Below are 16,587 nucleotides of genomic sequence, written 5' to 3' on the forward strand. Positions count from 1 at the left end.
TGTGAATAGGCGAATTTCCTGTAAATAATGAGTAGATATGGTCCAGAGAAATCGGCGAATGCGTGAGTCCGTGAACACGGGGGCCACCACTGTTAATGTATAATATTCTGGTTAGGAAACTCCATGGAGCCTACATATTTACATCCTACTGGCTCAAATGCATCAGAGAATTCTGATGCACCTGACGGTTTACACATCTTAATTTCTATTAAAGCAAATATTTTCCAAGAGCAGTTTTTCTTTTTAGACAAAATTTTAGCTTATCTGAACCTATTGTTTATTTTACTTTTCAGCACCAGTTTAGAAAGTAAAAACACTAAACACTAGAGTATACTGTACTATCATAAAAAAAAAAAACTAACTTCTCATAAGACCACTTCCAAGAAATTCTGGTACAGAAATTTTAACAACAGGATGGAAGAAACATAGCACCAGTCGCAAAAATTCCAAGTTCATGAATATACAATAATGGCATGTTTTGTCATTGGCTGAAGTTTAGTATGCAACCATCAGAAATGAAAAAAATTATCATTATCATATATAAATAATGCGAAATATGATAGCGCAAAAACGAAATTTCATATATAATTGTATTCAAATCGTGCTGTGCGCAAAATGGGTAAAGGTAACAAGTTTTTTTTTTCTTTTTTCGTTGTAATGTACACTAAATTGCGCTCATTTTGGTATATAACACATTGTAAAACTATAAAAGCAACACAGAGAAAATATTATCACAAAACAATGCATGAATTCGTAACGAGCGGACGTAAACAAATATTTTTTTCAAAAATTTACCATAAATCTAAATATTGTCCTAGAGACTTCCAATTTCTTTCAAAATGAAGACAAATGATTGAATATTACTATACTGTAAGAGTATTAGCTTACAATTGCAGTTTTCGACCATATCTGACGAGTTAATGTTGACCGAATGTCTAATTTATTTATATATAATTTTTATATGCAATTATTTCGGAAATAAGAAAAGCTACAACCTTCAAATATTTTTCGTTTTATTCTACATGAAATTGCACACATTTTCATATATAAAACTCTATGAAATGCCTAATATGAAACGGAGCAAATATTCCGAGAATGGGCTGTACGCATTTCGGAGATTTGTGGCGGAGAATCCACGCGGAGGGAAGGATTTTTTTTTTTTTTTTTTTAATTCACCATAAATCTAAATATTTTGCTAGAGACTTCGAATTTGTTTAAAGATGAAGATAAATGACTGAATATTACTAGGCTGTAAGTTTTAGCTTACAATTGCGTTTTTCGACCATTTCTGTAGAGTCAAAGTTGACCGAACGTGGTTTTTTTTCTATTTATCGTGATTTAAATGCAAATATTTCAAAAATAAGAAAAGCTACAACCTTCAATTATTTTTTGTTGTATTCTACATGAAATTGCGCATTTTCATATATAAAACTTTATGTAACGGCTAATTTCAAATGGTGCAAACATTACCACAATCGCACGTATGATTTTTTCAGAAGTTACCGCTACGCGGACGTAAAGAAAATGTAATTTTTATCATAAATTCACCATAAATCGAAATATTGTGCTCGAGACTTCCAATTTGTTGCAAAATGAAGGTAAATGCTTGCATATTACTAGAATATAAGCGTTTTAGCTTACAATTGCGTTTTTCGACCATTTCGGTAGTCAAAGTTGACCGAAGGTTGAAATTTTGGCAATTATCGTTATTTATATGAAAATATCTCAAAACTGATAAAAGCTACAGTCATGAGTATTTTACTGTTGTATTCTACATAAAAATGCGCACATTTTCATATATACTTCATGTAATGGCTAATTTACAATGGTACAAAAATTATGTCAAAGTGACTAAATAATTTCAGAGATGTGTCACATACTTTTTAGTGCGGCAAGAAAGAAATTCGCGCTTGCGCACCTGCGTAACGATTGTAAACAAAACACCTTGATCCACGAAATCCCAGCATCCCCCAAGGCGCGTGATTCAAAAGTTTTAGGCTGGTAGGCCTCTAAGTATTTTTCCGCGAATTTAATTTAAAAAAAAACTTGTAAGTAGACGTAAAATACGTCCAGTCGGCACACGGGAGACAAAAAATGTAGACGTAAAATACGTCCAGTCGGCGTAAGAGGGTTAAGGTCAATATAAGATATCTAGAAATTTATTACATCTAAAATGGTTTTTAGATGTTAGTACATTGAAAAAAATAATCATAATAGGGTAGCTGGTATGAACAGAAGTCCTTAAGTTGAACAAATCTACAGAATTATGGTCAGAATTTGTTAAATGTTACAGGGAACTATAATTTCTTTACTTCAACTAAAATTTAAAAGTAATACTGTACTTATTCTTTTTTTATTAGTCATGAAAATTTTTCTAAATTTCACGTAAATTCTTTTGCACGCACAAAATGTACATACATACAATTCTGATGTCATCTCGGTTATATTAGTCATATTAACAAAAACATTTTCTAATCTAAGTCATTTGACATCTTCAGATTCTACAAGAGATGAAATCTGGATGCACATTTCAATGTGTCACTAATATCATGACTCCTCATCCTTTTGCCAATAGTTGGAGAAAAAAAAAAAAAAATAAATGAACTACCTCAAAATTACTATGTTGTACTTATATTGAGGCAAGGCTTATTTCAAAAAATTTGTATCACCGTTGCTTGGTCGAGGGGTCATTCCAGTAGAGAAATCTGAATAAACACAAGAAAAATATAACTAAAAATATAAAACAAGGACATATGTAGTCGTACAATGATGACATGAGGATCCTGGAATGAGCGTCAAGGCATACGTAAATTTGAAAACAACAAAATGAAATTCAAAATTGGGAGATTAGCTACTGATCAACTCCAATACCTAACGCAAAAGCTTGTCTTACAGAATATTCTACCATTACAATTTAACGAACTAACACAAATTCAAAATATGTTGCTGTGTTATACTAACTACTTCAACTTCAGTATAACGCACAAAGCTTTCCCTCACGAGGGGAAAAAAAAAAAAAAAAAAAAAAAAAAAACCACCAAGTTTTCCCTCACAGAAAAAAATAAGTTTTTTGCGATTTCTAGCACGAGCGAAGTTTTCCTTGTTCAATTGTAAATATGGCATCACCATGAGAGTGCATTTATGTTTCTGAGGAAATCTTTTTGATGTCTATTTTTTTTTTAAATGTTTTCCCATATTATTCGCATCTTAGCACCACTTGGACACCATACTTTTTGAGATGCCCATCCCTATCTATAACTATCAAGACTTTGTGCTTATCCATTATAAAACAATATGTCTTCCTCATAACTGATAAGGATTTCTTTACGCATGCACCATTAGGTGTGCAGGAGCGCAAATTACACGATACAGAGATTATTTTAAGATACACAAATCACAAAGATGGGACAAGGAGCAAATACACAAACATCAAAATTCCTCTGACTACTTATCCAACATTATCAGCCTGGATGAGAGGACCCCTCCATTCCCCCTGCCCCAGTAAGAGTAAACCGTTCGCGCCTGCTAGAAATCGCAAAGGTTGGAATGCGTTTCACCATTAACTTAAGGCTGTGTTTGAAGTTTTTGAAATGGTGACTGTACTTTGACCCCCACTTTCTGTTTTTGAATTATACTTTAAGCATTCCAAATACTACTCCACCTTAGAGAACCACTGCAATAATGCTAGTTGATGGACATGTAAGACAGCAAAGAGGAAAAAAAATCTAGGCTAAGTCTACCATGTCAAGCCCATTCAAAAATTTTGGGACTGACGTTCAGAAGCAATTCCCAAAGAAAAAGTTTAAACAAATTTGCAGTTAAAAGCCGGGACTATTTCTTTGTTTCATGTACAGAAATTGAATATCTAAGCTAGTTACAAGTGGGGAGAAGAAAAAAAGTTAAAAAAAATAAAATAAAAACCTATCATGAACGCTTTATAAGTTTTTTTTTTTTTACTAACACAATTAAATGTGGGGACTTCAAAACGAAAATTTGCAACTCTAGCCTAGCTTAACCCCTCGTGATAAACGCAGGGCTATACTATGGTCAGCTAGATCCATTGAACTATACCCCACATAGGCCAAGCTTAAGCTTGGATTGGGCTACTCATGTGACCCTTACACATTTACCCTGGTTAGCATAAAATTGCAAACTAACCAAAAACTCTGAACTCTGTCAAAATTTTGCTTGGAGCGACTAAGTACATCAATCTGATTAGCCTATCTTACAATCCTCTTATATCAGCATCCATCTTCCCTTCCTAAACCACTTAACACAGCAACAGACTCGGTACGGCCCCGCATAAATGGTCAAATAATTATTTCAGGACCATGGCTGCTGCCTACGTGATAGAGAAGAAATCCGACCACAGGTACCCTAATACAGCACCCAACTCTAAGGTAATCGCCTCTACGGACGGAAAATTAACTAAATTATCTCGCAAGACACACGATCTTACCGAAATCAATCCAAAAATACGAAATGCAACGGCGGATGCTACACGAAATCAGAAAAATTGAAATTATTCAGAGACGCTTGGGGGAAGCCAGAAGTGAGCATCAAGCCAGAACAATAGAACCGTTGGAGTTTTCCCAGAGTGTATCGTTCACCTGAATTTTTACAAAGTACCCGGGAAACTTCGGTTATTTTATGTTATCGTTTTCATTTCTTCAATAAAACAGCAAAATTAACACACGGGTTACAAAAAAAGGTAAAATGACGGCGATTTACAGGTCGAAAGACAAAGGCTTCCATTGGCGTTTCCCCAAGTCCATCGCTCACCTGAATTTTTACAAAGTACCCCCCAAGGTTGGCGGCATTTGGGGTCGATTTCACGAAATTCGAGTTTCAAAGCAATTTAAGACACAGGTTATGAAAATTGGTTAAAATAAGGCACTTGCACGGCGAAAGACAAAGGCTTCTACGCACGTTTGCGAGAATGTTTCGCCTCGTTCCGGAATTCTTCGTCACGGGTCGCTGGGGTTGGCTGCTCGCACAGGCGGCATAAGGTCGCATCCCCAAGCGCCACGCAAAAATGTCTTATTTAACGCCGTCTACGCCGCAAAAATGGCATTTCCCTTAATTTCTTCGTTTCCCGGTGCTCGCGGATGATTGATCCACCGGTTCCGGCAAGAAAATTCAGATGCACAAGAGGCAAAAGAAGCGAAATTTTTTCAATTGTGGAAAATGATCGTGCCGTGCACAGGAGGACGCTAGGGAGACGGCCATCTCAAATGGCCTCGCTTGTCTTCCATTTTTTGAAATTTTCTTCCAAGTAAATCGCACGAAAATTCACCATGAACGGCTTCTCAAAGGATGTTTTGAGACACGTAGGACCACGAATTTCGACAAAATAGCGCAAAACGGCGGCAAAACAGAGGACAAAGTGGAGTAGTCACCGGAGCTGGGGAAGGCTGCTTGTGGAAGAGCCCAAAATGCCGGTCTAGACTCTCAGGCGGGACGCTGCAAGGTCCAACTGACAAGGGAATATATGAGACCCGTTTTGCCACTAAGTATTTCGGTGGAAGTAAACAGAAATAGGAGCAAATAAAGCAGCAAATCAACGCACGGTAATTAAAACTGTCCAACTGGACAAAAATGCCGTTTAAACACCTTTTCTGAAGCAAAATAAAGGCAGTTGAAAAGAGCGTTACTTACAGCGTCGTGTACGGAGGAACAGGGGAGAAGGGCGGCCACAGTGACGCTCTCTTGTCTCTCTCTCTCCCTCTTTTGCTCTCCCCCTCTCCCTCGCCCGCCGCGTCCCTCCCTCCTCCCCGCCTCTCGCGCTCTCCCTACTTCTCCCCCTCTTCGTTCAAAATCCCGGTCCCCCCCTTAAAACAATTTCGCTCCTCCAACGAAACAAGCAATCGCTGCTATGTGGCAACGCAGCAACATGTGGCACCACTGTCTTTGTAAACATTCAACCCTACACATGCAGGTACGGCAACACCGCAAATGCATGGGAGGCAAAATACTTGACTCTCCGGGGCTTTTCTGCCCCAAAATCGGGTATTTCGACGGAAATGACCGGTAATCGACATTGTCGAAATAATGAGCAATAGCACTACGCACTCGCTTGAATTGTCGAACCACCTGGGGCGTCGAGATTCGATTGTTTTCCGGGGGCTTAAAACTGTCCTCAAAATGATTTCGGACATGTGCATGGGTCATGCCCTTACGTGATGCCCTGGGCTTTATGAATGTTAGAATGTTTTGTACATAACCTGCTTATGTTTTCTAGATATTTTACTCTTTCTTCCACCTACATCCCCCTCCATGGAGCTTGCCATTCCATCCCCCATCATCTCACACTTCCTACATCTTCCCCCTTCGAAATTCGAGTCCTCACATTTTCACTATTTTCCTCCGTCAGAAGTATAAGGCCCTTTTACACCACCTTCGACAGGCCGGTAACGGCAACACCGCAATGCACGAGACATAACAACACTCCCATCTCCTCCGGGTGACACTTTTCTATCTTAAATTCTAATAATTACCCAAAAACCAACAATGTCCACTCCTGTCGGGGCACCAAGGTATATAACTCTGGTGTAAAATCAAAGTCGAAAAGACCGTCGGGCAAAGTACTCACGGGCGATTTCGCTCCTGAGGGTTTCTCGGCTGATCGAAACCATGGTTTCAAGTGAAGTAAGTATAGTGAGAGTGTCTTCGCTCTCTCTACTAGCCATCTAAACAGGTGGAGTCTCCTTCAAGTTCTCGCTTGTTGCAGCTTCGCCTTTTTTTGGGGCCCTATTCTCCCGCGTTGTCCTTTATATTATTGCTTTCAATTTAATCATATTTCTTTCGTGCAACCTACTGCGTATTTTGCCCCAATTCCCATTACAATAACAAATTGCATCCTTGCGAAAATATGACCGTTACGCTAGTCGAGTTGTTAATTGACATCATACATCTCATTTTATTTCGTCCGCGCTTTCGAAACGGCGTCGATTCGACATCATTAACGTCCTAAACAGCCTAAAATAGTGTGAATTGTAATTGTGGGCGATGTACCAACTTATAAATTTGGTGGGGTCTTCCCGCTTTCCATGGAGGATTTACAACGTTGCCACGTGAACCGCTCACTCCTGCTGCTGTGGGGATGACCGGTATGAGGGAGAAGAGTAAGGAGACTTGGTGGAGGCGAGGTTCATGGTCGCCTCTCTGTCCCCCTCACGCACGATCCAAAATGGCGTACTAACCCTTCTCCCTCTCTAGCTAGGTAAATACTTTGAAATTAACAGAAAAATAGAAAACTCGCGATTTGCACACGCCGAGTGCGTGTAATGGATGGGAATCACGTCTGCCGATACAACGGTCAGGCTGTATTATCGTAGAGTTGAGATCACGTCCCGAAAATAGCCGAGGAATTGATGTGCGAGTCACCAATCCCACACCTATGACGCCATTCTATAAAGATGGTTTCCTTGTGGCATGTCCATTTTGACCCTTCAGCCCTACGCAATGAGGACGAACGCAAAGCCATGTCTTTGTATACCTGCTAATTCTGGAAGCTGGGCCTGGTACTTACCTAAAAAATCGGAAAAAACAGCATCAACAAAGAAATATTAAACCGGAGAGTTCCTTGCCCGGTTTAATCAATAGAAACCGACGCAGACAGAGAGCTCAAACCCCCCACAAAATAATAGGATACAAAAAAAAAGCGTCTAAAATTACCGATTACCGCCACAGATACAGGACACGCTGTGATTTGCCTGCTACGACCTATGTTTCGAATATCGTGAAAATACGACAGAAGCAGGTTAACCTGTGATACTTACGGTTATCCCAACACCAGAAGAGGCGAATTAAAGCTCAAATTCTTTTCTCCTTTCAAACATGCGCCCTAAACCATATTCTGGAAAGTCCTCTATGGCGGTGTGGACGTGATTTTTCTAAGTCGATGAAAGGGGCATTTGCCCTTCTTGATATCAGTTTTACCATAAATCAGTAAGATTAGACGCTTGATGACAGTTCTTGATGTAAATGAGGGATCCTTCAGTTATTCATAATATTTACTACAGCCACAGCAAGTGCTGATTCATGTGTGTCAGACATTATTTATTCAAAGTATGTAATATTGTATAGGATTTTGCATATTTCCCGTAGTCATAAATATCTAGAAACATTGTCTTTGATGTGATTTTTTTTTCTTTTGCCCTTTAGCTGATGTGAATTTGAATGAGGAATAAAATTATTTATTTATAAATACGCTGCCATTTTGAAGACGACACGTTATAACCTAATATTTATAACAGATGTGAAGCACTCTATTATCAGTATTATATCTTACGAAATCAAGAACTCAGATAATCATTGTTTCCAGCACGCACACAAATACATACATACATACATACACGCATACATACACACACACACACACACACACACACACACATATATATATATATATATATATATATATATATATATATATATATATATATATATATATATATATATATATATATATATATATATATATATATCGAGATAACCGAGTATGCCTGCAACATAACACACGGGGTTTCAAAGCAGAAACTCGTACTACGTTTGGTGGCCTTGAAAGAGAGAGAGAGAGAGAGAAGCTCTGTGCAGAATAAAAGATTAATGTAGAAGAAAAAATCACTGTAGCGATATTCATTTCGTCCCTTTTCTTAGGATGTAAGTCGAATGATGTATTGGGATTGGCGTAAGGAGAAAATCACCAGCTTTTATTTAGCATTTTACTGGAGGACAGATTGGTAGTGCGTTATAAGAATCGTGGCCAGACCGTTGCTTAGTACTAACCACAGCCGGAACTAACATAGCGTAAATTTTGCTTTCAAATCATCCACGAACGCAGTTGTACAAATCAGTTCAGTATTTATATATACCTTAAATGCTAATTTTTCCGATAAAACCCACAGTAAACTAATTCATGACACAATATCTCCTTTCATGCAGAATCCATTGTTGTTAAGTATTCCAATGGAGTCCTCTCATCCCGACCGTCTAGTTGATGATGTCATTGACAGAGGAGGCCCAAGGAAGGAACGTTGCAAGACCAAGGACGCGTCGTCCCTTCGCAAGCAAGAACCTGACACCGTGAACATTTAGTATATAGTAGTACCAAGTGTGATTTCTTGCTTGATGTGTCAATATGGCCTGTTGGAGATAGTTGCTTCCGATGTGGTGGTTATGTGAATCTCTCTCTCTCTCTCTCTCTCTCTCTCTCCAATATAAGTCGTCCTGCTTACCGATTTAACAAATAAGTATATCTATAATCAGTTTCTGCAATGTATGCATACATTTTGACAACAATAAATATATTATAATAGAGCAGATACGTATATCCTCTCTATACATGCAGTTTGTGCAATGTATCCATACATTTACATTTGGACAACAATAAGTAGATATTTCTTAATGGGGCAGATATGTATATTCCTCTCTATATATACAGTCTGTGCAATGTATTCATATATTTGGGCGGCAATTCATAGATATTTCATTAATGGGCAGGTCTGTGTATGACCCCTCTCCAAATATATTTAATTGTACTGCTACTTAATTCTCAAGTATTCGTAAATCTTGCACTCTTGAATTAACAAATTCGGGTTGAATTTAGTTGGAAATTCTTGTAATGCAATGCTAAAGTTTCACATACACGATATATGGCATCACTATCTATTTTCATAACTGCGGCTGCTATCACTTTTAATATACAGGACATTTTTTTTTTATGCAGATAATATGGAAAACCAGTTAACGGGAAGACGAAAGAGAATTCCTATATAATCATATATATATATATATATATATATATATATATATATATATAGTTAATATATATATATAGTTTATATATATATATATAGATATATTATATATATATATATATATATAGTTTATATACATATATATATATTATAATTAATATATATAGCACAGCCATCAAGGGCTGAGTGTGAGCGTTTACAACTGTCGTAATCAACGTAGAACATCTGTGCTTACTAAAAGGATTTGTCATGATTATCACAAATGTCATAGTTTATTCTGGAATTCGGCTTCTTACGTGGTCCCTCAGTCTTTTATGATGTCCCTTCACTGGGTCGGGTTTGCCAATTACGATGCTGTTCAAATATAGAAAATAAAATACTTATATCGAGCCAGGATTTTTGATGCGAAAATTAAGTATGAAGTTATGCTTACAACGTTATTTTCATTTTTAATGACGCCATGTTGATTGTATATTTCACCAACACGTTTTTTTTCCTTTTTCGTCGTTACTGAAATCCTAATATTTTTCACTGATAAACTTTGATTGATTCCTGTTAAATAACCAACTATTACTATTATTATATATATATCTATATATATATATATATAATATATATATATATATTATATATATATAGATATATTAGATATATATATATTTGACACTGTCAACCATACAGCTGCAGTGTAAGTGTACCTCCTTAGGCTATGCCTTTCGTAATTTGTGAATCATTCGTCATAGGTCTAGGAAATGAACTGGCTAAGTGATGGAAATCAACGATAAAGAATTTTTTAACTGACACCTTTTTGAGTTTAATCGTCATTCCTAGTAAATATTCACTTGAATATTTACTTTTAATCAAACGACAACTTAACTGCCTTTGTCTAGACCTTTGTCTAGACATGGCCTAGTTGCAGTAAGAAGAGGCAGGGAGGATGCACTGGTCTCTAGTCTAGACCTTTCCCTGAACTGTACCTCATAGCAGTTTTGTCTTTTAGTTTGATCCGGCTTCTCGCCTTTCATGGGACTAGATCTAAAAGGACTGCAACAATTAACTAACAAAATTGCGAGTACTGGTAAACACACGCTGTTTTATAAGCCTAAACCAATCTGTGTGTGTGTAGCTATTACAAATTACATGCAGTCATAAACAAATTAACCATCATTATCACACGAAACAAGAAGGAAGTGACATTACCATCCTTACTTATACTTCCTCAGAATAGAATACAGACACTTATAAAAAGGAGAGAGAGAGAGAGAAAGAAGAATTCGTGTGAAAGCGACACTCGCCAATACTCTGACACGAGTGAAAAACAGAAATCAGCCGAGGCCATTGACTCCTCAACCTGTGCTGCCATATCCCTTACCTTTAATACTATATATATATATAGATATATTATTTATATATATATATATATATATATGTGTGTGTGTGTGTGTGTGTGTGTGTGTGTGTGTGTGTGTGTGTGATCGTAAACTACGAATGACGTTATGGGGTAGCAACCTCATCCTTGAATCACAGAAGATGATAGAATGACATCTACAGTCACCCAAAAGAAGGGAAAGAAGGCGTACATTATCAAAACGTCACCAATATATTAAGACTACTAGTGGCTATTTACCAAAGCAGCCATTTTTTCACTGAATAATAAACCTATACAATGTATGGACGCGAGAAGCAAGCCAGTAAGACCTGAGCAATGGCGATCTGGAGCAGCCCAATCATCTCTAGACTGACCATCGTCTCTATAGGCTCCCTCTATTAATTTCACCTCCCAGTGCATTTCCGGTCACCTTAAAGCAAATGTTACATGACTCGGCTGTTTTCTCTCGTTCCATGGGCGTCAGAAGGTGGCAAGATGGTATAATAGAGAGGGACGGGGGAGGTGCTGGAGACATCTGTGTATTGGAGGGCGGGTGGGGATGAGACGAGTGGGAGAGAGATGCAAGTTGTAACTCGGCCTTCAATGGAGTCGCCCTTCAAACGTGCAAGGGAGAGAGAGTCACTCGCGAGGGAGATGCAGTGGTGAGGGTGGCTGCTCATGAAAAGAAATCTAACCGAAAACGTTTCATGACGCAGTACGTTTTTTTTTTATTCTTCTCCTCTTTCTTTTGCTGTCAGACAGTGTCAGTCTAAAGGCTTATTTATTTCTCAGTGGTTGTCTTCGACCTCGTGCGTCAAGATTCTTCTTCTCCCTACTAAACATACATCACTGTCAGTATCATTTACTTATTTACTTCTCGGTATTGCGTAACAACGTTTAATTGCCGTAGTTCATTTTTGTTTGGCGTCCTCTGTATGATGTCTAGCGAGCACAGGCACATGTGTTTTGTTACTATGTTCCGTTACTTTACTCACGCAGCAACACTTACGAATTTATTTAGTCGTTTCAGAATTAGGTAATGTTTCAGATTTCAGTGGTACAGCTGGAGTCTATTCAGGTATAACTTTGCCTCATAACCAATGCGAATTCTTGTGATTAGCAAAACTCACCACCGAAGAATCATAACAGTAAAATATCAATTGGGTAAAATACCTTTACATTTTATCACAGACAACAAAGAGAACATAGCACAGCCGATTCGAAACAAAACCCGGTAACATGAGACAAAAAAAAAAAAAAAAAAAAAAAAACAAAAAAAAAAAAAAAAAAAAAAAAAAAATGCTACTCGCTGATACTTACCAAAAGAAAAGCGATGAGTATTCGTCGATAAGATAGCAAGATTTGTCACAATCTGATTAAGAATTCCCCGAAACAAGAAAAGTATTTTCAATACCCACTCGTATCTGGGTATACTCGTAGATGCCCAGGTTGGCCTAAGACAATCTTAATATTAAAAATTAACTGAAATGGACCTTCTCGCCAGTGTCGCTCCATTTGTAAACAAAGATTCTTTTTCGAAACGAGCCCAAGAAATTGCGATTTGGCAAATCACGTGCCATCTATGAAGACAGAACAGTGAAAATTTAGTTCATTGAAGCTGTTACTCAGCCGCTTTTTTCTAACGATTAGCTTTCCTATCAGTATTATTTACTTCTAGCTCCGTAAGCAAGATCATAATTTGCTTTTTCACGTAACCACTGATACCCCATGAGGACCCGTGGACTGGCTGGCTGCATGTCACATTCGCTGCGATAATGGAATCGGATGATTCTGAAATCTCTTGCATGTGGTCGACTAAATAGAAAAAAAATGAGAGCAATTGATGATAATGCCTTGTTTTGTACCTCATTCTCAATTAACATCAGAAAACCACTAGCACTTGAGTGTAAGAGAGATATAAAGGAATAGCGTAAATACCCAGAATATAGACTTTCCTTTGAGCAAAAAGTCAATAGCAATGAAAACTGAATAAATCACATTTCACCCTAAAACTCATAAAGTTCCAAATGACTTGCAATACTATCCTTAAGGTCCAGACATCAGGAAACCGAGAGTCATAAAATGCTTCCCCTTTCTCTCTTTATAGCCAAGTTGGGAGCCCACCTAAGCAGCTTGTTGCTGGCGCAGGGGAAGGGGAGAGTTAGCAGTTTGCAATCACTGACTTGCGTTTTCGTGCCGATGCACTGAAATGGCCTCCGCATTGTTTATAGATCGCATTAGCTATTTTCATAATTATTGAAACATTTGTAACATAATTAAGTGGTCATTTGCAAGCAATAGCACCTTGCAATGAGACTAGGAAATCACCGAGACTATGATAAGTAGGTAGTGAACTGTAATGAAAAAAAAATCTAAAACAGCAAACGATGAAGATTACAACGAAATTAATAAACTCCATTACATGCCAGCAAACTGTAGCAAAGTAAAGATGCGAGTTAATGGAGATTAATGTACCGTTTTTAACTTAAAAAAGAAGAAAGTTTCGCTGTGGTCAACTGCTGCTGCTAGGCTGAAGTCTCGGGAATGTAGAATGTCCCGTTTGTCCAGGGGCAAGTTTCATGTGAATTCTTTCCCGCTGCGTTCATCACTCGAATGACGGGGACGAGTGAATTTACATGTGCGTTACCATCGATTTGCACATATGGATTCAAAAATAAAGTAGAGATTTCCTTTGGAAATAAACGCTGCTTGATATTGATTTGTTCAAGGTTTATGGAAACAGTTGGATGACTATAAATAGTTTCTTATGGGTCACTTGCTAGACCATCGTTTGTTTTGTGTTACGTTAGCGACGTCATGCAATTTGATCACGGTCTGCGAACGTTTCAGATCTACGTATTACTTTTAAACGTTTGCGTCGTGTCAGCTGAATAATGCTAGTCGTGATAACCAGAGCAATGGCAATACTTTACAAAAAAAATCAAGTGCCAGTCAGATGATATTTTACTTACGCTTCCATATCTTCCACGAGCCGTCGACTTAGGAAATCCAGAGACCCCCAAAAGACGACGTAAAGGTTTTAAACGAGACGTGACGTCACTTGACGTGCCACTCGCCAGCCAGGGCACTCCCACATACTGTGACGATATGTGACTGTCATTCTTAACCAGACGTTTATAACCGTTACGTAGGACGCGTCAAAATGTTGCTGGGCAGTGTTGGCGAGATGTCGACTCCTTCGATGATGTATGGGTTATAGACATGATTGCTGCTAATATACGTCCAGGGGGGTTCTTAATGTTTACAGATATGGTCTCGCTCTTTCTCCCGTCGCCCACACTACGCGGGAGGAATGAAAGGGCAAAGGATTACATTGCCCCGCTTGACGAAGGCCGGCTTCCTCGCTGTAGGACAGGAGGAGGCGTAGGATGACTTCCGCAACGATGCCACGTCGCCAGATTTGTGAAGTGACTAACAATTTACACGAATTCAGTTATTCAGCTGTGAAACACCACCACAGGAGCCACTGACTTGAAATTCAAGTTCCTTCAGAATTACGGGACATTAGTGTGTTCGTGTAATATCGAATAAACGCATAATTAGTTATTGAAAACGCATGTCTATGAATATAGCTGTTCTTTGCAAGTTAATATGCATCAATGAATCAATTACTAAGATGAATTGCCTTATAATTCTTGGACGAGCACAGAGTTACGCTATAGAGAACCTATTGCCTTATAATTCATGGTTGAGTACGGACATGAGCTATAGAGAACCTAACACACGTAAATTTAATTGTTTAAGTTTGTTCATGAGGAAACATAAGAATAAAGTACGAATGAATAATTTGTCAATAACCATAAAGTGAAGCCTTAGCAGGTCTCATGAGCATAGAAGGGTGGTTGTGCAGAGTCGTCTAAATGCAGAGGTGGTAACTGAGAGGATTAACAATGTGGGAAGATAAAGGACTCCTGGAATAAGAGAAAATCAAGATTGTAGAAATGCATTTGAAAAGGAGCTTTGTTGTAAAGACAAAGTTTCCACCACACACACATTATATATATATATATATATATATATATATATATATATATATATATATATAGATATATTATCAAGTAGTAAAGTATTCTTGGGAAAGAAAAATTCGGGGAGGAAAGTTTGTTAGATTATGTGATAAGACTGATGGCAATAAGAGTGGCCTGGAGTTATGTCTGATCATTCTTTGGTTTCCAATAGAACTTTAGGTGAGGGAAGCCCAAGTTGTAGAGGAGACAGTGAAAACGTAGCTGTGAGGGTAATTAAATGAGTTTAATAAGAAGGATTTCTGGTTAGCACATAGTAAAGCGAAATTAGAAGAAAAATGGCCTAGCATTAATAGGGCGAGATACGTGGAGATCCATACAATAAGTTCCAACCTTCTCCTTTTTGAAAGGATCTTCACACTTCCAGTTACTGCCAGCAAACATCAGCTGCTGAACACTCCATACACAACCCCCTTACTTACTCCATAATTTTGTATTCTCTGGGTTGCATTTTTATCATATTGTTTTATTCTATTGCCATGTATGCCACACACACCTTTTTTCATCTATCTTTCTTCTTTAAACACTATCCACTCATCCTCTTTCATGGCCAAACTCATCCACAATGATCCTCTGTTAGTTAATGCATTCTTCTGCTTTCAGAATCAAAATACTATAATCATCAACTTTAATGAGGTTTACTTAATTATACTCTCCTCTAACCACCTTTTCCCACACACAACAATCTCTCTTCTTTACTTTGGAACTTCTCCCTCAATCAGATACTACAATTCACTAGTGCCTTTGCATTCTGCCTGGAAAAGCTGCGAAAAAATGCCAAGATATTAGAATTTTTCTGCACTAGATACTCAGTCCAGTCCACTTCTGTTCAAGTGCTCACACTAACAGTTATTACCCAGGTACATGAAATAAACACAGCATTTCATACCAAAAAACTATTAAGAGGCCTTGTACTAAATCAACAGGAAAATCAGCAATACTGAAGCTCATCTACTACCATAATTCCCAGATCCCAAACAGTTTGCTCCTCCGGTCATACATTACTTTGCCATAATTAACCACGATGACTTGAATTTTTTTGTTTATCAAGATAAGGTAACCTAAAATATCACAAATAACCATTTTGAAACTGGAAATGAAAGTGAATTACACAGTCCTTCACTGGAAATGATTGTGTATTATACAGTCCTTAACGTGACTAGACTCTTTACATACCCCATTTTGTTTCTTCTATGTACTGTAGCTTGCTTGAACCACTCCTGCCTGAAAGAATTAAAAAGTTTCCAACCCCATTACACCTATACAAAAAACTACATTAAACAGTTAGGGAATGTTTGAAGTTTAATCTACTAATATTACCTGTTTTCAATGACTAATTCGTAATTTGGTAACACATGCTTTTCATGGTACTTACATATTTATAATGGAATGCCTTGCCTCTTAATTTTTG

The 16,587-nt window shown here is 37.8% G+C and overlaps 1 protein-coding gene across 4 annotated transcripts in view; it reads right to left on the bottom strand.

The window, feature by feature from the left end:
• The window catches only part of LOC135197268 (uncharacterized), a 30,800-nt gene extending 24,054 nt beyond the window's left edge, over nt 1-6,746 (bottom strand). For 2 of the 4 annotated variants that reach the window (XM_064224374.1, XM_064224371.1), the window contains exon 1: nt 6,593-6,744. In XM_064224374.1, the coding sequence (XP_064080444.1) occupies nt 6,593-6,689 (97 nt within the window). In that variant the 5' untranslated portion in view covers nt 6,690-6,744. Of the gene's footprint in view, nt 1-6,592 lie in introns of all 4 variants that reach the window. The other 2 variants (XM_064224372.1, XM_064224373.1) reach the window with 2 other exon arrangements.
• Between the last annotated feature and the right edge of the window lie 9,841 nt (nt 6,747-16,587).

The sequence above is a fragment of the Macrobrachium nipponense genome, chromosome 18, assembly GCF_015104395.2.
Source record: "Macrobrachium nipponense isolate FS-2020 chromosome 18, ASM1510439v2, whole genome shotgun sequence".
Lineage (NCBI taxonomy): Eukaryota > Metazoa > Arthropoda > Malacostraca > Decapoda > Palaemonidae > Macrobrachium > Macrobrachium nipponense.